Here is a 25,969-nt window from a genome sequence, read left to right on the forward strand (position 1 = left end):
ATCAGTATTTTTAGTCTGTCACCCGCTCCGGCCTGATGGTTAGCGCGCTGAACTCAGGAACGAGAGGTCTAGAGTCGAGTCGTTGTGTTGCAATCTTGAGATAGCCCCAGTTTTTCGAATGTTGGAAAACGCCATCCACTGAGTGGATAAATCTCTATCTAGTGGATAGTACAGCACAATTTATCAACGCTAGCGGCACGGAAGCCTGATTAACCCATGGACCCCCAAGAGTGACCTGCATCTAATTTCTCCTTACAATGTCGCCCTTGAATTAAACATGAGGGTCACAGGAATAAAGGAACTGATCACCAACTAGAGAGGTTCTTGGTTGTTAAACAAATTCTCTTTGTCAGCACCATGGGAAACGTATAGAGAACAGTATGGAGAATATATATACAGATATTAAGGAATAAAGGGTTAAATGCTGGGGGGGGATAACCTAACGATGGATTGGGACCCGATCCAGGGGTGAAAAGACTAATTGTTATTCCCAATCACTTCGTGCCAGCCTGTACCTGTAGGGGCCTATGCAGTTTTATTATAAAGAATCTCCTCGGAATTGTTTCAAGGCATAAATATTTTTTTATCTGAAGGTTGGCAATTATGGAGAAACTAGAAATATTTCATCAACCTCCTCTTGGGGGTAAGGGTGTACTTCGGTGTTCATTTTAAACCGCGCAAATGGGTCATTTGGCGGGAAAACTGTTAGATGACGTCACATCCCGTCGCGCTTGTGCAGGACAAGAAGAGAAAAAAAAAAACAGCAGAAGAGCAGGGATGAAAGCAAGGCAGATTGTTTTTAAACAATTCCAGCTGACAAACTAATCTTAGCAGGGTAAGTCAATGTCAATTATACCTCATAGCTTTAGAAAAAGGAGTACTTCACTGATTTACTTGTGCATTACTAGTAAGCCAGTAAGAAATTTCGTCAAAGTTTTCCATGGCGTTTGTCGTGCTTCACATGCTTGAACTTCAATTGCAGATTTGATTTAGACGATGTTGACCTTTTTGAAAGTTATCAAAATACCCATAATGATTTTATTCTCTAAAATTTGTTGTTGATTTTGTAAGAACGGCGATTATCAAGATTTTGTTCCCATCGTCCGAATGGCTTTGAAACAGCTGCCGATGAATTCTGGCAGCAAAGACGACTTTCAGTTATTTGGGGAAAACATGAACTTTACAACATCAAATGACTCTTCCAATCCACCGGACTCGCGAAAAAGAGCGGCACAACACGACAAAGGAGTGCCACGCCACGAGGAAAGCTTTGTACAACCAGAACCGCCGAAGAAACAGAAAGTCATTCTTCCAACTCATGTAAGCGAGCTGAATCTATTTTGATCACAGTACCAATTTTTCTCCCATCGAATGCATGTTACCTTCCTTCCGTAAAACCTAAACAAAAGGTTTTCGACGTATAACAAATGAACTGAACTGCAATGACTGAAAGATAATTTATTTTCTTTTAGCAAATAGTTTTGGGAAAGCTTTCATTTAACAACGTTTCATTGATTGTATTGGTAGGTGGCTCAAAATCAAGATCAAAGTCGGATGAGCAACACGTCAGATGATATCGCATCACAAGTAAAGCACGGAGGTAAGTCAAAATGAGTCCAATCGCTGCCCTTCAGCACTGTTACAGTAGGCCCTCGTTCATCAAAAAGCCTCCCAAGGCCTTAGATATGTTCCTAACATCTGGCCTGAGAGGTTAACAGGTTAAATACCAGTATTGGGCCTTTTCGTTTCTCGGATGCCAAGAACTTTTCACTGCCACTATTATTTTTAATTACAGGTCCCTTTTTGCACCTTGATAGCAAGGACTCGAGTAGCGGTGATGAAAAATCAAAACTTGAAGCCGTGTTGCGAGGTGTGTCATTTTGGTTCACGGTGCTCTAACTTACTTCGCTCTATAATCCGTTAATAGATTGGGGAACCGCCTTACATGATTTGGTTGGTTTCGAGAAGTTTCAGATTTGCCTCTTAACTCCCAAGATCTGATTATTAAATTCTCTCCTCTAACCGCTGCACGTTCCTTCTTAACTAGTTACGAAAATTTGGTGTTAGATCCAGACAACAACTTCTGCTTGATAAGTCTGAGTATTCTCATTACCTGTTTGCCAGTTAATGTATGGATATCATAAGGAGGAGTTATATGTTGATCACTTCTGGAAGTTAAAGGTTATAGGGCCAATAGGACTGAGATATAGGAATGTTGGTTTTTGATGGGGAGAAAATAATATTTAAGTAACAGGCCTTGTTTAAAGTAAATATAAGTTATGATATAAGTAAATTTTACCGCAATCTGTCACTCAAAACTAATTGGCAATGAATAAAATGTTGAACTGTCACGTGTGGACAGTATTAGTTCTTTATTCAATGGCTTATTGTATGAATGGTCGTTTTCTTTCCGCTCGCAGAACTTGGCCAAGAGATGAGGATGGTACACTTGAAGTGGGCACAACCATTTGCGTAAGCTTGTTCTATGAGAAATGTTCATATTCGCTATGTAGTAAAAGACTAGTCATTATAAAGATCCTTTTGTTTTAAGACCTCATACTAGACAGCAATGTCTGGTATAAAACACATACCGCTTAATGTGACGTTCTAACGTTTATTTGATAGTTAACCACAAACAGCAGAATTTTAGTCCGCTGCCAAAGAGTGGGCTGGCATTGTGTTTCACGTTTGGCAGGTTTACTGTTTGTTTATATATTTCGGGTCGTGTAGTGTGTTTTAATGGTGTGGTCTTCCCTGAAAAACACCTCTTAGACATAATCATTTGTTATGACCTGACTCAGTCTCTCAAACAATGACCTTGTTATACCATTTACTTTTATCTTATCTTCAGGGAGGGTGAATCTTTCGAAAGATATTGTCCAGTCAAACTTGATGAACTCCTTAAGGAAGCTCTGAGGCTTGAACAACACCTAAAGAATCAGAAAGAACGCTTGAAGGAGAGGTTAACTCTGATTACACGAACCCTTCAAATGCCTACCGTATAATAGATCGTTATTCGAGTTAAACTGTAAAATACCGCCGTAAATTTTTTAGCCGATTGCTATCTACTGCTATTGCCAGTTTAATTAATCACATTTGAACAGAATGCCATTTTTCACTCTGCAGTTCGAGATGATGCAACGAAAATGATGAAGCAAAAGACAGTGGTAATCTTGAAACTTGTCAGACTAATTATGAACCAATGACCGGTCAGCTACCGGTGGAAACCAAACCTAAATTATTTACAATCACTTTTCCAGTATTCCGCAGGACCTTTCAGTAACGTCGAAGTGAGTTCACTTGTGGTTCTGGTGACAGTGTCTTTACCGCATTACATCAACTACTTCACTTTTAATGTGCAAACTTACATTTGTCTCTGTTTTCGTTCTTCATTCTTGAAACGCATTAAAAAGGTAAAAAGGAGAAATATGTAGTAGTTATGTGAAGTATCCTCGCTGATACTTGTATTTTCAAACGATGGTTCAGCGACATCAATACTTATGTGTTATCCTTGATATAAGACTTCCTTGAATCAAGGTTAAAAATAGCACGCGTAAATTGATAGAGAGAAGTTCAAGTTCACTGACTTCAGTTATTATGACAGCTCGCGACAAATGAAGTGATGTTACTTTTTCCGGATGTTTGTGGAACATGTGACTTTGCTCACGTTTACTGAAAGCTTTTTGAATGGACTGATAGCTGAGCATGCTGGACAGCCCCAAATATCCCCGATTTTTTTACTAAGGCATAGCTTGGAATCCACATGGACTGACAGAACAGCAGTTGCCCTCACAAATGAATTTACAAAATTCGTTTCATCCGTTATTCATTTCTTTTACAGTTTCATATGGAAAAAAAATATTAAATTTCTAATAACTTCCTTAAATTGCCTCTGCAAGTCACCAGGCATTAGTTTGGATGAAACTGTGGCTAAAAATAGGGCATCATTATTCACAATTTTGGCTGTCTAGATTCTAGCAATTTTTAGATACTATGATAATCGAAGGTATTTAAAACCACCTAACAACACGCCTGGAAATGTTTGATTGCGCAGAACAAAAAACCGTACATGACGATGACCAGTTTTCTATGGTTATATATTGTCAAGATTTCTGTTTGCGCCTCTCCCACGCTTTAAGATTGAGATAATCATATCAAATTTTCCTCCACAGCCTTTTATGGTGTCAACTCTAAATAGCTGTGGGAAAAAGTCACGACAAGAACATCGATCAAATGTTATCTTATATTGTTTTTGGACTCTCAGGAACTTAGACAGGTCCTTCAGTCGAGAGACTACTTGATCCTCATTAAAGCATTGCTCAATATCCAGTTAATCTCCAGTCAGACTCTAGGTTTTGTTAGCTTGGTGAGATCACGTCATATCCTAGATAAATTCATATTTCTGGACACTGAACGGTTGGTAAGTTTTGATTATTGTAACTGCTTTAACTTCCCTGTGGAAAACAACGGCGAAACGAAATATCAGTCAACTTGAGTCGCCGCAACTTGAGACAATAACAACAAAATATTGATTTAAGATTAATCGTGGCCATAAAACATGTTCAAAGACAGCAAATATCTTTTTAAAATCGGCGCATTCTCTACGATTGCAGTGGCAGATTATATTCGATGATGACGGAACCAGTGCAAAGTGGTCGTTTACTATTCATTGACGTTTCTAACTCGGGCGCAATCAAACCTTTTTGAACGACGGTATATCGAAAGCAGTGGGTGCTGATATGACTCATTTGGTGTTCTAAACAGGTTTATGACACGTATCTGTGACAAGTAAGTGTGCTGATAAGTCTATCTATAAATCTTCATAATATTTTTATGCTCTCTGTAGGAGTGCCAAGTTCGAGAATGAGAAAGTCTTTACTGCCAAACTCACTCCCTGTCTCTCAGGATCACAACCTAATTAGAGTGAAGACGAGTTCTCAATAAATTTTACGAAAACAGCTCCTTCATAAGATTCTATTTTAATATCACGATTCACTGTTATATTCTTGCTGATGAGTGGATTTTAAGTACAGCTAAGTTGCATATTAAGAACGGTCTCGGTTGGAATTTCCTGACGAAGCCAATGCAAACATTTGCGTCAGATATAGCTGGTATAGCAGTGAAGAGTATTGCAATGCGCTGTGTCTTGCGTGGAACAACGTTTTGTGAGCGACTTCAGCTTATTAGGGTGTGTTGGTAAAACTAAATCAGTCACTTTATCAAATAGCTTGAGACTGATAACCCTGAAACGGAAAGATCGGTGTACATACACGAGGGCAAATGTGTAAGCGATTGATTTCATGCGACTAATCTTTTCGCGTTCTTGTGCGCAAGACATATGCGTCTTGTCTTATCAATTCAAATTTGTTCGAATTCTCGAAACAATTCATAACTGATCTGTACATTCAAGTCATTATGATGATGTGATGATAGTCCATCCTGTGAGCTGTTTAATCTACTTTCCCACAGGACTTGTCCTCTCCTAATCTTCAACAGAGCAAACAGTTTCACTTGTATGAGTCTTGAAGGATGAAGGTGTCTTTCTGGGTCGGAATTTGTAAATAGGGTGTGAATGTTGGCAGTACCAATTTGCAATACTCGTTTGTAGGAAGGATTTTTCATAAAGAAATCATACCATGTAAAACCCCAGGGTACTTACAAGATTGTCATGTCGACATTGATGCCGTATTTCTCGAATGAGCATCGAGTGATGCGCAGGCCATGTTCGGTTTCAGCTCCTGAAATACGAGTTTGCATGTTATCAACTATAAAATTTAAGGCCCATTGCTCTCAAAGGGCACCCTAGAACTTCCTTGTCATTCCCCTCCTTATGCTAGCATTTTTTCCTAATTAAGTTCTAAATATCGTGTGAGATTCCTAGACGTGGCTTAATGATGTCTATCAGTACCACATATGGTAATTGTGTGTCTTAAACAAGGCCAGGGTTTCAAACCCCCAGCAGCACATTTCCACTCAAACTTCCCTTTAAGGGAGTTATGCTCTGGAAACCTAGGAGGACTTTTTCCAACCCCCCTTCCAACTGTTTGGATGTGGCTATGTAAACAAGGAAAAAAAAGTCCCCTTTTGCTTTTATAAAGTACTTCTCAGAAAGCGTGACTTCACAACCCTGTTTACATAGCCGTCTTAATTGGCCACCTGTGCATGACCTCTAAGAATGTTTCAAAAACAGCTGCTGTTCTGTTGTTCCAAGAAAATTTTCATTTTAGTAAAAAATGCCTTGATATGTAGCTTTTAATCAGGAGACAATCATTTCTCGTCCTAAGCGTTCAAACAAATCGCCAGGGAATGGAACATTTTTTAGTTATTATATATATATATACATACATACATACATACATACATACATACATATACAAAAATAACATCTATGTTAGCGTACAGAAATAGGTATGTTGCTCGCACCAATCAGATCGTCGCATTAAGGTACCAATCAGAACGTCGTTTTTGTTCTTTGGTTTGAGAGGCGTTCAAATTTCAACGAAGTAAGGGAGGATTCAGAGATAGCGGTTCGTAAAAAAGAATCATCTTTTAGAGCCGGAGAAATGTTGGCTTTCTTTGTTATTAACGTGTATTTTACCGCGCTTTATGAGAAATGCGATACCACTGGACAGATGAAAGATATCAGATTGCCCATAGTAAACGTGTTACTCATGCTGTGAAAATGGTGGATAGTTGTTCGAGAGAAAATGGAGTTCTGTGCACTGTAGCACGATCATAGTTATTGTTCCTTCACGACGAGAGTGAGTAGAAAAATTTTGAATCAAATACTGCTTTAGGTGTTGATGGATTGAACCAAACATTTTGATTTGAGCAGTTCTTTAACGGCAATCTGTGTTGCACGATTCATTATTTGTTGAGTGTGCCGATTATATTTTTCTGGATTGGTTTGCTCGGTGCTATCTCTAGATGAATGTTTGATTAAAATTAACTATGGACGATTTTGTGTATGTTTTCGATGCCTGGAGAAAGTGATCTTGTGGAGTCGTTTGTGTTTGGCCAAGGACGAATTCAGATACCATCGTTAGCATGTTTATTTGATTTTGTTATCTGGAATGAGTGATTTACGGAGGTAGGTTAAATAAGATATGATCTACAAACTTCGAAAATATATCAAGTCGAAGGAACAGTTTTGGTCTCGGTCCGCATTTTTGTCCACAAAATAAACACATACCGCTTGAAAAGATGATAACACGGACCACGTGCAAAGCTGTCAATTGTTTCTCGAATGTGGCGCGTGTTAAATATTCAAGAGTGACATCTCACTTACACCTACATCTACTTTTATTACGTTGGTTAAATCTGTACAGACATCACACCGACCAACTTGCGCGCAAAGTGAGAAAACTACATGAAGGCTTGAAATTTATATTACGATCGATTTTCATCAAGAAATGGGCTAAGAATATTCCACAATGGTGCAAATAATCGTGAAAGCTGATCACGGAAAAGCGATTGCGTGACGCTCGCAGGGTTCGTACGGGTCCTGGAAATCCTGGAAAGTCCTGGAATTTTATTATCGCATTTTCCAGGACTGGAAAGTCCTGGAAAAGTAATGCTGGTCCTGGAAAGTCCTGGAAATCTGTTAAACTGAACAAAGTAATAAAGTTTTCTCTAAAACAAATGAGCAAAGTTTTTTTAGTATTTTTATAACGTATTCCTTTCTGGTTTTGACCGCATGACCGCATCTATATTTTTTCATGTTTCCCGAAACTGACACGAGTGTAACTCTGGATCGAGGGCTCATGTATCATCATAAGCTCATGCGCAGTAGTAACCTTGATGCATGCATGATTTTGTAAACGGGTACTCAGTGAATGGGCGTCTTGAGTTTTAAATGTTTTGTTCCGAAATATGCCTGGGAAATGCTTGTTTAGTGACCGATGGTTGGAAAACTCTTCCTATAAATTGTGGCTGGAACGTGACGCGGACAAGTTTAAAGCAAAATGTAGAGTTTGTATGAAAGCGTTTGATGTATCAAATATGGGAGAATCGGCATTGAAAAGCCACGAAAAGGGAAAGAAGCATATTCATCTTATCGAAAAGCAACAAAGAAATACAACAGGTGACATAAGAAACCTTTTCTCGAACAGCTCTTTCGCTGCCCCTCGAACAGCCACTGAAAGTAACAACTCTACTTTGACTGTATCAAGTAGTGCCGCTAGTACAACAGCAGGTATGTCCGGGTTCGTGACGAGGAATGATACTTTAACTGCTGAAATTTGGTGGGCGCTAAAGGTGAATAGCAGCCATTATTCGTATAATTCCTGTACAGATATAAACTTCTTAGTGCAGCAAATGTTTCCAGACAGTGACATTGCAAAGAAATTTACCTGTGGGGAGAAAAAGGCCTCCTATCTTTCTTGCTTTGGTATTGCACCATGTTTCAAGAGTCTTCTAAAGGAAAAAGTCAAATCTTCAAAGGGATATGTGCTTTTGTTTGATGAAAGTTTGAATCACGAACTGCAAAAGAAGCAGATGGATTTCCATGTTCGCATCTGGAATCATGACAAAGTTGAAACTCGCTATTATGATTCACAATTTCTTGGGCATTCTAGTGCAGAGGATATGCTTCAAAAGTTTCATTCTTGCAAAGAGGACTTGAGCTGTAGAAATCTGATTCAACTCTCTATGGATGGGCCCAAGGTTAACTGGAAATTTTATGAAATGGTAGAGCAAGAATTGAAGAGTGATTTCAGTTGCACTCTCCTTAACACAGGCAGTTGTGGTATACATGTTGTGCATGGAGCTTTTAAGGATGGTTGTGATGCAGCTGGATGGACGGTGCAGAAAACTCTCTCCAGTCTTTACTGGCTGTTTAAAGACAGTCCGGCTCGAAGAGAAGACTACATTAGAATAACTGGTAGCAGTGTATTCCCCCTAAAATTCTGCCAGCACCGGTGGTTAGAGAATGTGTCAGTTGCCGAGCGAGCACTGGAAGTGTGGCCTCACATTGTCAAATACATTAATGCTGTTAAGGCAAAGAAAGTTACTGATCCCAAGTCCAAATCTTACGAGACCATTAGCAGTAGTTGCTGTGATCCCTTGATGCCAGCAAAGATTGCCTTCTTCTCATCAGTGGCAAAACAGATCAATCCTTTTCTCACAGCATTTCAGACTGATAAACCTATGCTGCCATTCATGAGTATCAGTTTGTACACTTTGTTGAAATCATTGTTGAATATGTTTATCAAGGGTGAACTTGTTACCGAGGCAACATCTCCTCTGAAGATCCTGAGGTTGAAGCCCACTGATAAAGAACAGCAGTTAGACTACCAGAAAGTTGATGTTGGCTTTGTGGCACAACACATGCTGAAAGAAAAATCTGGGAAATTGAGTGAAAGGCAAGTTCTTCAATTCAGAATGGAATGTAAAGATTTTCTTGCAAAAACAGCCTCTAAACTGCTTGACAAAACACCAATAAATTATCGACTAGTAAGAAGTATGTCTTGTCTGGATCCAAGGCTAATGGCATCAGAGAAAGAAGGATGTGTCAAAAAAATGAAAAGAGTTCTTGAAATTCTTGTGGAAGCCCACAGATTGAAGGCTGATGAGTGTGATGAGGTGATATATCAGTTTGGACAGTTTTTGGATGAATGTGCAGGTAATCCTGACTTTGAAGATTTTGACCCTAGTGAATCCTCTTTAAGAGTCGACACACTGTTATATGAACACATGGCTGGTAATAAGCAACTGGCAAAAGCATGGGGGGTAGTTGAATTATTGCTGCTAATGTCTCATGGTCAAGCCACAGTTGAAAGAGGATTTTCTGTAAACAAAGAAGTGGCAGTTGAGAACCTGTCGGAAAGATCGTTCATTGCACAGAGGATTATTCATGATCATATTGAATCAGTTGGAGGCCTTGCCAATGTAAAAATCTCAAAGCAACTACTTATGGCATCTGCTGGAGCGCGACAGAAATATATTTCCTATCTAGAAGAGCAGAAGAGAATTAAAGTGTCCCAGGAAAACACGCTTAAAAGAAAGGCAGCAATGGATGGGATTGATGTGCTGAAGAAGAAAAAACGGCAAATTGAAACTGATATAGAGGCTCTTTTAAAGACTGCAGATGAATTTGCAGATAGGGCTGAAGATTCAAGAAACCTTACTTGGGTTGCCAAATCAAACAGTTTGCGAAGATCTGCCAAGGAAAAAAGGGCAGTCTTAAAGGACATTGAAGAGCAGTTGGAAGGAAAGCTCCAAGAGCTGAAAAATAATTAACCCCACTTTGAATCCCAAGATGTGAATATTAATTCTACTTAGTATCAGTCACGGATTTCTGATGTTACTTCTGAGATATTAAGAGTTCAATGAAAGAAGTTGATATTCTCTGTTTTCTTTGTTCTCATTTGTATGTCTGACAATGTGTTGAAATTGAAAGTAGAAATGAATCTTTTATACTTATGAGAGTGAAAGGGTTAAGGTGAATTTTGGAGTCCTGGAAAAATAATCTGAAGCCTGGAAAAGTCCTGGAAAAGTCCTGGAAAATTGTTTCTGAAAAAGGGTACGAACCCTGCGCTCGTCAAGTTGTAAGGTGACCTGTTATCACAAACCAGACGAAAAACTCTTTAGATTCTCAGTCTGCATTTTGTACCCATTCAGCAGTCTGCAGTCTACGTTTTGTATCCGGTCTGCAGTCTGCATTTTTTACTAATAGGTATCCGTGGCACCAATACAGTTTATTTTTGGTTACAGTTATTCGCACATCACACAATCTGCCACAAAACACCTGTGTGTGAGTTAATTCGACATTTTCGTTATTTCCGCGTTAATACTCTTCTTTCCTTTTGTAAGAAGTTAGACATCACTTACAATGTTTCGAGTAATCCACCCAACCCCCAAAAATAACTCTTGCATGCATGGCATGCCTATGTTTCTTCACAAGTATGTGACCCGATAGAAAATGAAGCTTACGATCTCGAGAAGCAACTTTCATTTATTAAGACATTTTAGGGTAATTTTGGAACTATAAGGATGTCAAGGGCAATTGTGGCTCTTCAAGCTACGCTGTTTCCGTTTTCCAAACTATAACGTTTGTTTTATATTTTCACTTTCCCTCTCCGTATTTCTAGCTTCAGAAAGAATCAAACGCAAGTGTATATTGTTGAAAATGTTAAAAAAAAAGAAAAAGGCAGCGAATGATTACCTTACGTAAACTACTTACATACGGCTCAGGATGACGAAATTTTCTACCAACTGAAATACATGACAGGGGATTATGTTCTTAAGAGAAACAAGCAATGATTTCGCTTCGATCTTGTCTTTGAAAACCATTTTGATTTTTCATTTGTAGTTAAGAGGAATTACAAGCGTAAAGAGAGCTGGCGAGATTGAGCGCGGAACGAGAAAAAAAAGTATATTTCTCCTCAACCACCCCACCCCCATGCGCGGTCGGGTGCGCGAAATCTCCTGCTGCTCTCGTTTGTACAATATTCCTGGGGAAAATGGAAGGCTAAGAACAACCTATCGACATTTTATTTACACGAATCTATAGAATCTAGACAAGCTAAGTTCAAATGGAATCTTTGTACATATCCCTCATATTTATCTGAGCAATCAGCTCGGGGGAAGGGGGGAGTGGTGGGTAAGGTAACCCATCTTAAAAATATGAATTCCTTTTTTTAACTTCTTTTATATTTTCAAAAACAACTGGTATTTTTGGAGTTTATCCAACAATAGTTGCGATAGGAGTTGCTGCTCTGTGCTGATCAGTAACTTTCCGTCCAGCCCAGTAATGGGCTCCTGCTTCCTGTAAGTAAATACCGCCGGAATTAGCCCAACAATTCGAGAGTGCTGAAAAAAAAGTAACTATGTATGCCAGCTGGCCCTCAGCCTAAAACAGCCACGTATAATTCAGTGCGAAAATCGAAACAATTCTAACATTGCCTAATTCAGAAAGGTAAAGCAATAATTCCTGACTCCATAGTCAGAAACCAATTTTGTCCATCTTATGCTGCCTTGTCTTTGAAGAGACGAACAACGAACGCCTAAAGATCTAGAGAAGGACACTCTGAAAGTAAGATTGTCACTATACTGCAGGCAATGTATCGTGATAACAACATAATCACAGGGTCAAGCACAGAGTACCCACACATTAAGTGTGAACGTTAGTATATTTGAATTTCGAGAGGAATGCATTGGAATATTGCTTCATGTCACAGTTTTGTGTCGCAGCGAATACTCTCATTTAACCCTAAAATTGATGTAGTTTTCACTTGGTATGTCATATTTCTATGACTGAAGACAACGAAATTTTAGCTATTTAAAGGGTTCGGCAACGGAAGCACTTTATTGAGTACATAGTAGGACGACTTCATAAAGTAAAGCTATTTTTTTTAAGTTAAACGAGAATATTCGTCATAATCACATGCTTCATTATGACGCTTTTCGATATTCCCATACTCTTTCTCTAAATTCAAGTGGTTACGCCGCAGTTTGTGTGGGATCCTAACTGGTCGAGTGAAATAAAATTAACATCATTAACATTAACATCGACACTTAGAAGATGAAATCGCCCATTTTCTTTGCAGGCCGTAGTAAACAGCTCATAAGTCAAATCGTGTCTTAAATTTGAAGATCCCAACTTTTACGTAGATTAAAAAGAACCAAACAGTTTTTCACAGTATGGAAATTTAACCCGGGCCTTTTCATCTAGACGTCCAGGGAGATTAAGGTCACCAGTTGATGTACCTTTGTGTCGAAAAATTTATACTCTTGATATCTTGAGTTTGACTAGCCAATCAGAGCGTGCTTTGAACGCTATCCACTGTTTCTGTACGTACCGAACACCGTTTAACACAATAACCGTTCGTTTCGATCACGGAATGATAAAGGGGATAGCCTGTTCACCCTTTACACCCTAACATCAGTTCGCATATTCTCCACACTGTTCCCATACATTTCTGAAGGTGTTGACAAGGAGAATTTGCCGGGAGAATTTGTTCAATCGAGAGGTTCTTTAGTTGGTGGTCACTTCCTTTGTTCTCGTGACCTTAATGTGCGATTAAGGGATGATATTGAAAGGGGAAAGTATATGCTTAGTCACGATTAAGGTTGAAAGGGAGCAAAATTTTTAAATTGCCGATGAACTGTTTCCTTTGGAGGAGCCCAATGTTTGCATTACCTGCTTATTTACAACGGGTACTGAGGGACTATAGTTTCATTTCTATTTTTTGTGGCTGTTCAATATCAATTCCACATAAGGTAGGTCACAGTCAGTTATCATTTTCCACGCTGGAGTGGTTGCTGGGGCATTATACCACCCACAGTAAACTGTTTTCCAATTTGAAAAGAGAAAGAAAGAGAGAGAGAAAGAAAAAAAAATAACATAAAAGGAAAAAAAAGAGGAAATAAAAATTGTCGCCTTTCAACGAATAAACGAAGAACGGGTTCAATTAGCAAAATTATTTTTTTTCCACCTAGTCACGCCTCTATTAAAACGGAGTGATTACACAAATTTTTTCCTTCGCACGTTTATAAATAGTTCAAATATCTTTAATTTTTCACATTTACATTGTGACGAGAATGAATTTTGTGCCACGAGAGACGCTAGAAATTAATTTGCGGTAACTTTCGCTAGCACGTGGTGTCAGCTTTCAATTGTGCGAGTGCGGGATGTCAAATGTAGAATATTGGCAATCACTGTGGTCCTTTTATCTTCAAGTCATTGAATAAAAGTGCTGTTTACTCGAATGAAGTGCTCATTTCCAGTCAAATAAAATTTAGAAGTCACAACAGTTGTAACGATAGACAGATATACAATCTTGCCTCCTCTGTAACCTCTAGGACATTCTGTGTGTTCGCGAAAACCTTTGACGTCAATTGACGTCATAGTGGATTGCTTGATTCGTGAGCTGTCCACGACCCTCGATAAAGTGGAAAACGGCCCTTGATGCGCCGTAAAATTTGTAGAAATTCGATGCAATTCTTCCTTGTCTAGCGATCCTTTTCTATCTTGCGTCGTTTCTGCGCCTGAAAATAATTTCGTGCGGCATATTTTATTCATGCGGCGTTTTATCTGTAATCTACTGCTAAAATAGGGCAAGCTATATTTAGACTTGAATAAACTCTACAGCGCTGTGTGTAATAAAGGTGCGAAAAATAAGGCCTGGATTGGGCTAGGAGGGTCACGTGACGTTCCTTGCCTTCCGATCAATGTTGTTCTCCAGCTAGACGCTTTATACTTTGCCAACTTATTGTATTTTTTAAGTGCTCTGGAGCAATCACGAGACTGAAAATCGGCCGTCTTCCTTGGAAAGATAGGTAAAATTCAACGCTTTTCTGTTTTGTCGATAATTATGCCGATTCGCTTCCATGGAAGCGAGAAACGCTCGGATCTTCACGCCATATCGCTCATAACGAACACAAGCTCAACTTATATTCAGCATACATTTGTCAACTTCATCGATCTTACTCAACCATCGCACGCTTTAGATAAACGGCAAACTGGTTCTGTAAGAGCTAGGTTTTTAGTTTTTGGTAAGGTTGGTCGATGATGTAGTATTTCTCTTTCAGTTAGTAAACCATGTTAGTGTGGAACTGTACTGGCGAGCTTGAGGGAATTTTTTAAAAGGCGCCTGTGACTCAAACACCAGTTCTTCACCACATTCCTAGAACTTAGCAGATGTAGCAAATACTTGACGATGGAAAGAAGAGTCGAAGCAGGTAGTTGATTCAATTTTGTCCTTTTTTTGCGAAATTAACGATGGATTCTGGGCTTTCAGGGAGAGAATAAAGACAGCTTTTCATGCGATCATGCCTTTTGGGCTAGTCGAATAGTAATTCAGATTAGAGACTCGATAGCCGGTTATTCCACGACGTCAGTTTCTCTAAGTTTATACTTTTGCCTGCAGCTCTTAAATTTACTATCTTGAAAAATGCATTGGTGTTTTCGCGGCCAGATTGTGACAAAAATTCTTCTGACCTAGAGAGGAAACTGTCTCCAATTTTCGGATCCATTTTTTCCGCGATGTATTTCTACCGATGGGAAATACTAAATGTATTTTGCATTTAAAGCTGACCGGAAGATTCCGTCTTTGATTACGCCTATACCCTCGGTTGTCTTTTTTTTGTTTACCATCTGTCATAACAGCTTTGCACACAAATTTGCTCATAGCGATCTAGCTATTCTGCGCGCGAGGTTTATCTACATTGTACGTATTTTTTCAACTTCTCGATCTGATATTTTCTGCACAGTCTATTATTGTAGAAACTAAAATATTTGCAGCAACTGAAATGGAGCGAAAGTTATCAAATGTAGGAGTTTGAACAGTTTAAAGACGGCTACGAAAAACTACTTTTTGTTCTCTTTTATACATGGCTAGCTAGCAGGCAAACAAATATTATTATCCATAAAATATCGGAAATATATTAAATTTTGAAACTAGAAGGTGCTGATTGTACAGATCAAATTCTGCTCATGATCGTAGTTTTTATAATCTGGAAGGTTAGCAAGTTTCCAAAATGAAAGAAAAGTATTGTCGTGCAGCCATATATTTCAACACAAAGGGGTGACTTGTTCGCTTTGTATCTTGTCTTCAATGTTTCATATTTCAAATCAGTCTGTCATCTTTTAAGTCTAAATTAGTACATTGCAAATCTTATGGAGGGCTTTGTCATACTGCTATGGCGAAATTTGACAGTCGTGTATAAAAATTGTATTCTGATAATGCACTTGAAATATATCATTTATTTTGTAAACAAATGGCTTCTTGTTGCTGCTTTTTATTCCTCGTCCAGTTCATTGGTGTGTACGTTATTTGCTCAGATTACTTTTAAGCTTGTGTGGAACATTACAAATCAAACAGGTCTGGTTACATTTGATGTAGGGCATTATTCTATCAATATAAAGCTGTATTTAGTAAAAACAGTTCCATTTTTACCATTTCTGTTATTACAGTAAATGTATCTCATGATTTTTATAACATTTTTACCTGTGACCGTCTTTTTCTGTTAAGCACAGTCTTATCAAAGTGTATACAATGAAGGGTTCCTCAGCTTGTGCTATCTTGTTTGTTTTGTTGTTGTTTTTTTTATAGCACATTCTTAGAAGAGAAATTGGTGCAAAATGTGTCTACCACCCTCGTAGATTTTATGCAAAGATAGAAATGTTTGTGATCCTATGAAGAGCATTGCTGTCTGTATTTGCAAGATGTAAAATAGTCCTTTGGCCAAGCAGCACTCTGCTTTTGTGCATGTTAGGTAACATTAATCCATTAATACAGATATGGTTCCTATAATTAACAGAGTAACATGTATCTAGTTTATTTATAGATGTGTGAGCTACTGCTTGCAGATCCTGTAACTGTAGGAATACAATGTACGTGCATTCCCAAATGTGGTCTGGTATAATTCTGGCTTAGAACTGTCATGGCTAAGGTTGTTCTCAGTCCCTTTTCCTTTAAATTGATCTTTGCTTATTTGCATCTTTCCCTGCCTTGAAGGTTTTACTATTGATACAATTATTACACTTATTTCCCTTGCCCTGATAAAAATTGTCTTTTCAAAACTTACCTTTGAACTAGACAAAGTTTGGTCTGAAGTGTAACTTGAGCCTAAGAATTTTTTTTTATATTTAAATGCTGAAATTTAACCCAGAATGAATAAAAATGCATCTAGTGTAAAGCATTAAGCCATTAATGTGTTGACACAAATGTAAACACATCTTTCAAAGTACAAAGTCTGCACAAACAGATGAATATGTTTTCTGGGCATTACTGTAGTAGTTCATGTGAGGCAATGTTAAGTTTCATACGACATTCAGTTATATCAGATAGTATTGAGCTTGATATTAATAATTAGCAATATTAAGTTAAGGCCTTGAGAATTTTCAACCATACTATTTTGTTATGGGAATTTGTTCAGGTAATCACGTGATTCCACGTGCAATTGGAACAAGCAGGCATGAGAACGGAATCTTCCAGTCGGCTTTCAGGTGAACTAAATTGCACATGCCCATAGGGGAGACAAATTTAAGGTCTTTGAAAAAAATTTTGTGTGCTTATTTATTTCAAATTTCATAAGAAAAGTCTTATGTCAATGGTCTGTATGAAATAATGTAGAAATGGTCCTTTAACAGTTATGCAGAAGCAAAGCGTGCAAGCCATAAGCCAAAATAATTTATTCAAACTCGTATGTCATTGAGCATTTTGTCAACACTATAGCATTCAATCAAAATAGCAATGTTTAAAATGCCTTCATGAGTCTACCAGGTCAAAAAAAATTCTAAGCCCAGCTTAAGTGTTAGTCATGTCATCTTTTTTGCTCTAGAATACCTCTTTTCTGCACTGCTCTACCTATCATCTGCATTATGTCACATGAAAACTACATTTCTCTTGGCCAATCAAAATGATGGGATTTGTTAATGTAAACTGCAGAGCCCCACTACCTTGAATCCAGTTAGCTCAAACTCCCCTGCCAACTTGAAAAAGATCCATTTCTCTTGACACACCTTTAGGGACACCTCACTTGTACTCACCTGGACAGTCAGACTACACGATTAAGCCTTTAACTGGTGAATTATGGAAACTATTAATTTTTCTTAAAACTGGGAAATGGTTGCTATACAAACTTCTGTGATGGTATTTCAATAGTGGTTAGAATGTACAACAATTCATCAGCAGTTTTGGTAAAATAAGGTAATAGAAGCAGAATACAGATGTCAGACTAGCAATGTTCCCAGAGATTTTTTGAAAGCCAGTCATAAAGGATTCGGCTGATTTGAAACAAGTGTGGGCCCAGAAGACACAAGCATTTATCCTGTTCATTTGTATTCCTCTAACCTTTCCTTAATGATTTCTTTCAAGTTTTAATCAATCTTTCTGGTTACAAACAAAAATAATGTAAAGGTTAGAATTTCTTTCTGACGAAGACAGGTATTTTACTGCCTTGTCATAATAAAGTATCTGTTGCATCAGAAACTGTTGTTAAAACAAAGCTGTTGAAAATGCTGGCCACTAGTGCTTCTTATGAACACTGGACTAGCAGCCTATCTTGGCCAGCTTGTGACTCTTATTGACAGCTCTAAATAAAGTAGTGGAGAGAGTTATATATTTTGACAGACAATTTCATAGGAATGATTTTGCAGGGTGAATAGAAATGAGCTTGAAGCCAAACCAGGGACATATATATAAGGAAGCAATTCAAATTCTGATCTTTTCTCTCTTTTTAATTATAAATCAGAGCTTTATTTGTTGTTCGTAGGCTCTACTGTTTAGTTTCCAATAATAGATTCTACCTTAGTTAAATTTTGTGACAGATCTGTGACAAGTTAGGAAATATTACATGCAGTCCCACACTTCTCAGTTTTGGTTGTGTTGTTGCTAAGAGAGATATCTTCCAAGCAGCTGAACCTCTTTTGGAGCTCTGTTTTCTTGGCTTTGAACAATTTCAACTCATTTGTACCATTCCCTCTTGGACTCTTGGTTTGTTTCATCGTCTGGTAGGGTATGGTTACTAATTTTAGCATTCTGACTTGTAGCAACTGCTCAGTAAATGTGTGTCCATAAGAAGCTTTCAGTTCAGCTGTATTTGCCTTTGATTGGATATTCATTTATTTTTCACTGTTACTGATGTTTGAACTTAATGTATTTCCTCAACGCTGATATCAAATCCGGATTAATTTTAATCTCTGTCATTATAGTTCATACATATATTTCTTCACTCATTGTCTCATCACCACCTCAACTTCTTTATTTTCGTCATTTAGAAACACATGTTCAATATTCTTACCTTTTTCTGCAAAGATACTATTTTTAATTTGTGGCTCATTGTTAATGTGGCAGATGATGAAAGTACTTTTCATCTATAAAAGTATACAGAATTAATATCTTTTCATGGTATACATGTACCATTTCAAGTTTTGGGAAAGACAGAAATGTGAAATTTTGGTTACATTTATATGCAAGCAAATTTATTTATTCGACATAAGGTTTAATTTTTAAACCAGATATTTTCTTAAACAGCTTGTCTTTTAATTTTTCATCAGCTATAATTGGTTCTCTGGGAGATTGAATTAACATGCTAATTTTACTGAGCTTTTAAAAATAGCAATCATCAACTGAGAAATTTGCAATCAGCCATCACCTGTTATTTCCAGTTTTGGTTTTTAAGTAGATATAGGTACAATGAGATTTGAGGATGCAAGTAAAAACACTTTTTTTTTTTAATTTTAATGCAAAATTGCTCCAGGCATTTTCAGAGCAAAGGAGGAAATTTTTTCAGGGAGTGGGAAAATCAGACCCTGGCTTCTGTTAAAGAAGATGTGAACTTAGTAAAGCGTTAAGTCTAATACAAGTCTCTGTTAAATGCACTTGGGTAGTGAAAATCAAGTGAGGAGCTTTCTCACTAGAATGCAGTCTGCATTTATTTTAAGTAACATACTTTTTAAAGGTTCTCTCAGTCTTGACAATAACACAGAGTTGAATTTGCCTCAGGGGGTGCACTTGATACAGAATTGTTTTTAAATAACATTTGGAATAATGATATTCACCATGAGAACTAAATATGTATATTTATTTCTCAGTCAATGTTATCTTTCATTCATTTGAACTGCGGCTTTTCTGGCAATTGTAAAAATTTTTGTACTTAAACAGAATTGTGATCAAATTTGTAAGTGAAAGCCATCTATTTAAAATTTTCAGGTTTTGACAGGATTCGAACATGTGTTTCCTGGATTTTAGTTGGGTGCTACTACCAACTGAGCTTTAAAGCCACACATTTCACTATTTTTTTTTTTGTTTGTTTGTTTTTTTTTTGAGGAGGAGATCTAATGAGTAGGTCATTAGCATTGCTTGACTTACACAGTTACAAAATCTAAAAATAACATACCTTGCTTGTTCTCTGAGACTTTTTCATTGGACTTAATAGAAGGCAAATAATTTTGAAGCACTCTATTTTGTTGGATTTTTTTGCCACAAAAAATACTACTTTAGTGGATGGAAGAAATTGGCAAAATCCACAATCAAGTAATTCAAAACTCACAATATGTTCATGCTGTATGGTAAACTAAAAGGGTGATAAATTTAAGCTTGTCTTGCTGCATTTATGTTTTTTAAAGAGCTGGTTTTCAATTTCAGAGCTGCTGTGAGTGCTTTTTAGAGAATAAAAGTGTGAAGCAGCTGGTGTTACACCAAAGTATAGTTCAGCATTTTTTGTTGATCCAAGATAGGCTTATTCTAGAAACTGACCTCCAGCAAAATAGTTAGATGCATTAATATTAACTAAGTAGCTGAGCCAAAGGGTAACAGTGGATATTCTGGTGCAGTTGTCCTCACAAGGGCTATTGATTTCCCTTTTCTGGTCAGTAGTTGGTTTAGAAATTGTAGCTGTTGTTGCTGAACAAATTGTCAATTTATGGCCATTGTCATACAAGCTGATAACTTTTGACTTCTTATATTCATCTCTTTGTATTACTGTACGATGTTTATATTTTCATTCATTCTTTACTCATGGGCTTATTAAAAACCACAAAATGACAAGCACCCAGTTGATGGGTTAGTCCAATTGATAGAGAACTGCACCAATATCACAGAGGTCATGGGTTTAACTCCCATACAAGCTTGAAAGTTATTTTCAAGCTTTATTTTCACTACTGCTCAAATAGTATTCATAACCGGATGATCACTGCCATCTTTATATATCACTAACAGTGAAAACATTGTTTAAGTATGTTGGTATTTATATTATATGATTCATCATAGATTTCTCTGAATTTGATTGGGATGGTCTGCAATGATACTGAGAATTTTGTCTGTAAATAAGACAGGACTGGCTGTTTAAATTTTTGCAGAAAATTAGAATTTAAGAAAGTGCTTCACAATTTTTTAGTTTGTAGGCTTCACCTGAACTTGTGATTTAGTACAGATTATATAAATAACTCCATGAGACTACAATTTCATATCAAAAGTAACGCTGCCACGTTTGGGCCACAAAAACTTCTTACAGTATTTGGAAGCTCATGTCACCAACCCATTTTGAGTGCTATTGTCAGCTTTGACTAAGGTTGGAGAATCTTTTAAGAAGTTCAAGTGTGCATTACTGGTCAAATTTAAATTGAAAGTCACTCAAAACTTGAATGAATCCTCTGATTCTCAATCACCAAAACCTTTAATGGACCCAGACTCAAGTTTCAAGGCACACAATTAAGTTCAGCATGAAAGACTGGAATCAAGAAAATAAGTTTTTACTTTCTTCTTTACTGTGTTGGTTTGTATAGCATTCAATTCATTCTTGATCCTTAGAGTTTGAAATGTGTAGTACTTCAAGTATGTAAGATTGAGATTTAAGTCCACAACAAATAAACACACCAAATTTTCCTAGTATCTTAGCCTAGTCTTGTTGATTTCTTCTTCAGATTCTCCCACAAGAGTGACATCCACTAACAGTAGGATACCAGTGGTCCCCTTAGTGCAAAACTTTAGTGGTAAGTAAATTTTTTTGTAAGGAATTATTCTATGAGGGATGTTGTCCTTTATTGTACTACATGTATGCATCACACCTACACACCTGTATCTGTCTAGTTTGTTTATATATTTGCATGAATGTGTGTTCTTTAGGGAGGAAACCTAACTGTATATTAGCCTTGTGGACTCATTGCCATACACATTGTAAAATCTAACTTAATGTATCTTGCTTTGTTGCAAATTTTTGTAGTGTGGCAAATAAGTAAACATCTATGTAAAGAGAGTAAAAAAAAAATTATGAACTTTTAGACAAATGTACCTTGTAAAATTAGTTGTATGAAAGGATGAATTTGAACCAGTATGCCATTTTACCTAAATCAATTACAATCTCCTATTCCACTGGCTATATAGATTATCAACTCAAGTTGAATTGGAGAGAAGTACATCTAGAATAACTGAAAAACTTGATGTTGGCCTACACTGTACCTACAATGTCTATTTACCAGAAATGCTCTAATTAGCCGTGTGGGAACTTACCAATTTCTGGGGCTCCGAAACAGAGTGCTTGATGGAGAGAGGGTCAGACTAGAGAGAACAGGGTTTATTTAAAACTTATTGGGAAGACAATTGAATCAAATCTTGATGTCTTTTTTTTAATGGAGGACTCTCTCTGAGTCTGTATTTTCAATTTATGCAACTGAAGCAACTGAAGCAGCTGAAGAGGATCTTGACTGATGATTTTAGTAAAGCGTTTATTTCTCAAAAGCACAGACAAATAATAGTGAGAAATGAGAATTGTTATGTTTTAATTTGTTCATCTGTAAGGGCATCAAGGCCAAGTTGGTAATAGGTGTGTTAGGTTTTTGTGGAGGAGAAAATTTGAGAGAGCTTGGAAAACAGCAAGTGGGGCAGGACATAATTTCTCCTTTGAATAAGAAATACAATATCAAACAGATGAGTGATGAGAATAAAGAAAAATATCAATTTGGGGATCAGTAGTATGGAAGACAGCAAGGAGAATTAGTAATGAGATCTTGGTAGTGAAAGGATTTACTCAATGTGATATCAGGTCAGGAATTAACCCTGGGTCATAGAATTCTCTTCATGTTTTTCCCTTCATGTTCATGTATGCAAGCATAAGTTTTTCTTTGTCTTTCAGACATGAACCATTATGCATCAACAGTTTCTCCAGAAGGAGTAGCCATGCCACGCTTTATTCTGTCACCCAGCCAACAACAACAACTTTCGGACATTTTCTATCTCAAGCAGCAACAGGAGCTGCAGCAACAGCTCCTCTACCAAAACTTCCAACACCAGTTACAGCAACTTCAGCAACAGCATCAGCACGAATTGCAGGTATGGAAATAACTCATTGGTGCAAATTTATGTTTTTAAAAAGTGTCTATTCTATATATATAATATACACATATATAGATGTACACATATTTATACAATATATATATATATAATATATATATATATATAATTTGCACAATGGAGAATGTGCTTCCGTTTTCAACGCTTTATTAAAGACCCGACGCGTTTCGGCATTTGCCTTCCTCAGGGGCCTTAACATGCAATTGTTACCATATTTTTATATATATATATATATATATATATATCTCTTTTAGAGCCTTTCACAATTCAGAACCCATTCTCAAAATCTGATTTTTGATTTTGAAAGTCAAAACTTAAAACTTAATCCTTCAGGTAATTCAGCTAATTCAGTTCTTTATTTTTATATCTTGAAGAAATGAGGGTTAAATTTCTAATTGAGACTGTTAAATTACAGTTGAATGCTACTAAAGAGGCAATTTGAAAGAAAAAATCAGTACAGAGTAATATCAACCATGAAGAAAGAGCCAGTGTATGCAAATATTACAGTGGGGCTCAGGTCTAGACAAACTGCCCTTTAGCCCCAAGGTGTTTGATGCCTATTTTGCAAGACTTCTAACCCTTTTTTTATCCTTTCAGTATCTTAATCTGTGTATTGCTAATTCAGATCTAGTCATTTACCAGATAGTTATTTTAAACAGCGTAAGAGATTGCTTATGAAGAGGCAAGAAGACCACCGCCATAGAGAGCCACAAGAAAAGACACAAAAAGAAAGGGAGTACCGCTTTCCTCAACCAAAAATTAAGGTTAGTCTTGTCTGGAATTACAGTCAAGTTGGCCACAGACAAACTGGCCCATGCTTAAAATAACTTTTTGATTGCTTTTTAAGTAAAGTTCATTACTTCAAAGTTCTCTCTTGTATGCATTTATCAATCCACAGTTCATATATATGATTTTCATATATTCAAAGTCATTCACAGACCAAAGTCTTCAGTAACCAGCATACTATTACATTCAAACACTAGTAGATGCTGAGATTCAAATCCATGAACATTCGTTTTGATTTTTTGGTTTAAAATATAACATAACATACACAACAACAAGAAACTGTAACATATGAACAAAATAAAAACCTTCTTACTTAAGAAATACACATTTTGGTAGTGTAATAAGTGTTGGAAAGGTGTTGGAAAGCGTCCATAGCATCTAAGTGTTTGTATGTAACAGTATGCTCATTGCCGAACACTTTGGTTTGTATTATAACGGCATAAAGTTTATGGACAATACAACAGTTGAAACTTCAATTACTTTATTATCACTTGATCAGACTAATTCTGTAATCAGCTTATTGAAGTGATTTTATGTGTTGGCAAGTTGGTGTGGGCCAGTTGATTTGTGGGCCATTTGGTCTGTGAGCAAGTTGGTTTGTAGGCCAGTTGATCTGTGGGCAAGTTGATCTTTGGGGGAGTTGGTCTCTGGGCAAGTTGGTCTGTCGGCCAGTTGGTCTGTGGGCCAGTTGATCTGTGGGCAAGTTGATCTGTAGGCGAGTTGGTCTGTGGGTGAGCTTGTCCATGGGAAAGTTGGTGTGTGGGCCAGTTGGTGTGTGGGCCAGTTGGTCTGTGGGCCAGTTGGTCAGTGGGAAAATTGGTCTGTGGGCCAGTTGGTCTGTGGGCCAGTTGGTTGGAAACCCTTGTCTGGATACTAATTATGATAGCCCTTTTGGGAGAGGGATGTCCTAAAAAGAACACTTTTTGATTCCAAAGCTTTGCTCATTTTTTGGAGATGTGTTTGTCTAATGCATTGATCTCCAGCTCAGCAATCCTAAGTTGGAGTTTTAGCAGAGTCCTCTATTGGTCTGTGGCCGAAATCATCCTATGGCAGATTTTCCAGTTGTTAATTTTTGCTCTCAGCCACAAGAAATGCCATTACCAAAGTCACTGAATACATAACTTTCGGTTTTCCTTTTCGTATATTAGTTTTCTTCCCCTTCTAGAAAAGTTTGAATATCACTGCCTGTGAGTGGTATGGATTTTTCAATGTTTTAGCAGCCTTAATTGGTGAAAGTTCTGACAACCTACCTTGTATTGAGAATTGTGAAAGCTCTGCCATTCATTCATTAACCTGACTGAGTGGTGTGAAAGACGAGTGATGTGTCTGCAGCTGATTGGTGATATCAAACACATGTGAAAAAATATCTTCATGTGTTGTTACGGCTTTTCTCAGGGCTGGAAATCCTTGTAAAACACAGTAGTATATATGATAAATGTAATTATCACAGGATAGGAATCTCCGGCTTGTAATTTATTTGTTTGTTAGTGGATACCTGTAGCTTGGATAGCTTGAAATATTGTCAAGGGTTTTAAAACCCAAGCCAAAATCTCACAAGCGTAGCAGCCAATTACTACCCAAGGTAATCCATCTCTCTTTCACATGGGGAATATAGGGGTTGCTAAAGGGTTTTTGTCTATCTTTCTGATCTCATTTGTAATTCTCCTTACTCTGTCATACAATTCTTTTGCTGATAGTTCAGAGAATTTCATTGTGGGTCAACTAGTAATCCCTTGTTGATATTTTCCTTTATTCTCATCACTTGTCTTCTTGATATTGTATTTGATATTGTAAGGAGAAATTCTTTCTTGGTCACTCATGTGAATCAAAGAGTTAGAAAGGATGGACACAGTATGTAACTCTTAAAAGCAACTGCATACCTCTAGTATGAAGAATTGTATTTGTGAGGAAGGAAAGTGGGTGTTAGATTGCCCACTTCCTTGCAAGGAATCTGTTTTATGATATATCTTTTTTTTTTGAAGGTTGAACCAGAAGAATCAAATGAAAGAGGACAAGGTTGTTCAGCAATGGATCAGGATGAGCCTCCAGAAAAGCAATCTAAAATAAAGCAAGAAGTGCTTCAATCTCCACCGAAACAGCCTCCTATAGCTACTCAACAACAGCACTTTCAGAAGGCACCAGCACAGGATAACCATCATTCACAACAACAGCAACAGTCACAACATCAACAAGCACCCCAGCCACAACCACAGCAGTCCCAAGGATCTCAGCAGCTGCCTCCACCAGAATGTTAGTGAACATCAGATTGATGTCATATCCTTGTACTTGAACAGTTTAATTTTGTAACCAGGTCAAGGTTGCTTGCATGGGTTTTTTTTTTGGAAATGGAGTGAAATTTTTATTCTGGCATGATACATGTTTACACT

General features: G+C 37.4%; 3 protein-coding genes across 4 annotated transcripts in view; all 3 read left to right on the forward strand.

Annotated features, from left to right (window-relative positions):
• The first annotated feature begins 429 nt into the window (after positions 1-429).
• Positions 430-3,427, forward strand: LOC113669594 (uncharacterized). Its single transcript, XM_027185660.2, has 6 exons — positions 430-835; positions 1,072-1,320; positions 1,528-1,600; positions 1,796-1,870; positions 2,421-2,472; positions 2,852-3,427. The coding sequence occupies exons 2-6, from the start codon at positions 1,108-1,110 to the stop codon at positions 3,003-3,005; spliced, it is 567 nt and encodes a 188-aa protein (XP_027041461.2). The 5' UTR covers positions 430-835; positions 1,072-1,107; the 3' UTR covers positions 3,006-3,427.
• Positions 3,428-4,254: 827 nt separating this feature from the next.
• The window catches only part of LOC113669634 (uncharacterized), a 39,332-nt gene continuing 17,617 nt past the window's right edge, over positions 4,255-25,969 (forward strand). Inside the window, exons 1-6 of one of the 2 annotated variants that reach the window (XM_089182719.1) lie at positions 4,255-4,420; positions 4,614-4,788; positions 21,371-21,439; positions 22,579-22,775; positions 23,456-23,560; positions 25,565-25,832. In XM_089182719.1, the coding sequence (XP_089038845.1) occupies positions 22,581-22,775; positions 23,456-23,560; positions 25,565-25,832 (568 nt within the window). In that variant the 5' untranslated portion in view covers positions 4,255-4,420; positions 4,614-4,788; positions 21,371-21,439; positions 22,579-22,580. Of the gene's footprint in view, positions 4,421-4,613; positions 4,789-14,132; positions 14,281-14,532; positions 14,683-21,370; positions 21,440-22,578; positions 22,776-23,455; positions 23,561-25,564; positions 25,833-25,969 lie in introns of those variants that run through there. The other variant, XM_027185702.2, reaches the window with a different exon arrangement.
• Positions 7,497-10,446, forward strand: LOC149039933 (uncharacterized). The gene has a single exon (XM_089182720.1). It carries the CDS (start codon positions 7,873-7,875, stop codon positions 10,237-10,239), a length of 2,367 nt encoding a protein of 788 aa, XP_089038846.1. The 5' UTR covers positions 7,497-7,872; the 3' UTR covers positions 10,240-10,446.

This window comes from Pocillopora damicornis, chromosome 9 (assembly GCF_964200805.1).
Source record: "Pocillopora damicornis chromosome 9, jaPocDami1.2, whole genome shotgun sequence".
NCBI classification, from domain to species: Eukaryota; Metazoa; Cnidaria; class Anthozoa; order Scleractinia; family Pocilloporidae; genus Pocillopora; species Pocillopora damicornis.

Coding starts and splice junctions, on each gene's coding strand:
- LOC113669594 (XM_027185660.2), top strand. CDS start 1,108: ATGGCTTTGAAACAGCTGCCGATGAATTCTGGCAGCAAAGACGACTTT. Junction 1,321..1,527: donor AAGTCATTCTTCCAACTCAT/GTAAGCGAGCTG, acceptor TTGTATTGGTAG/GTGGCTCAAAATCAAGATCA. Junction 1,601..1,795: donor ATCACAAGTAAAGCACGGAG/GTAAGTCAAAAT, acceptor TTTTAATTACAG/GTCCCTTTTTGCACCTTGAT.
- LOC149039933 (XM_089182720.1), top strand. CDS start 7,873: ATGCCTGGGAAATGCTTGTTTAGTGACCGATGGTTGGAAAACTCTTCC.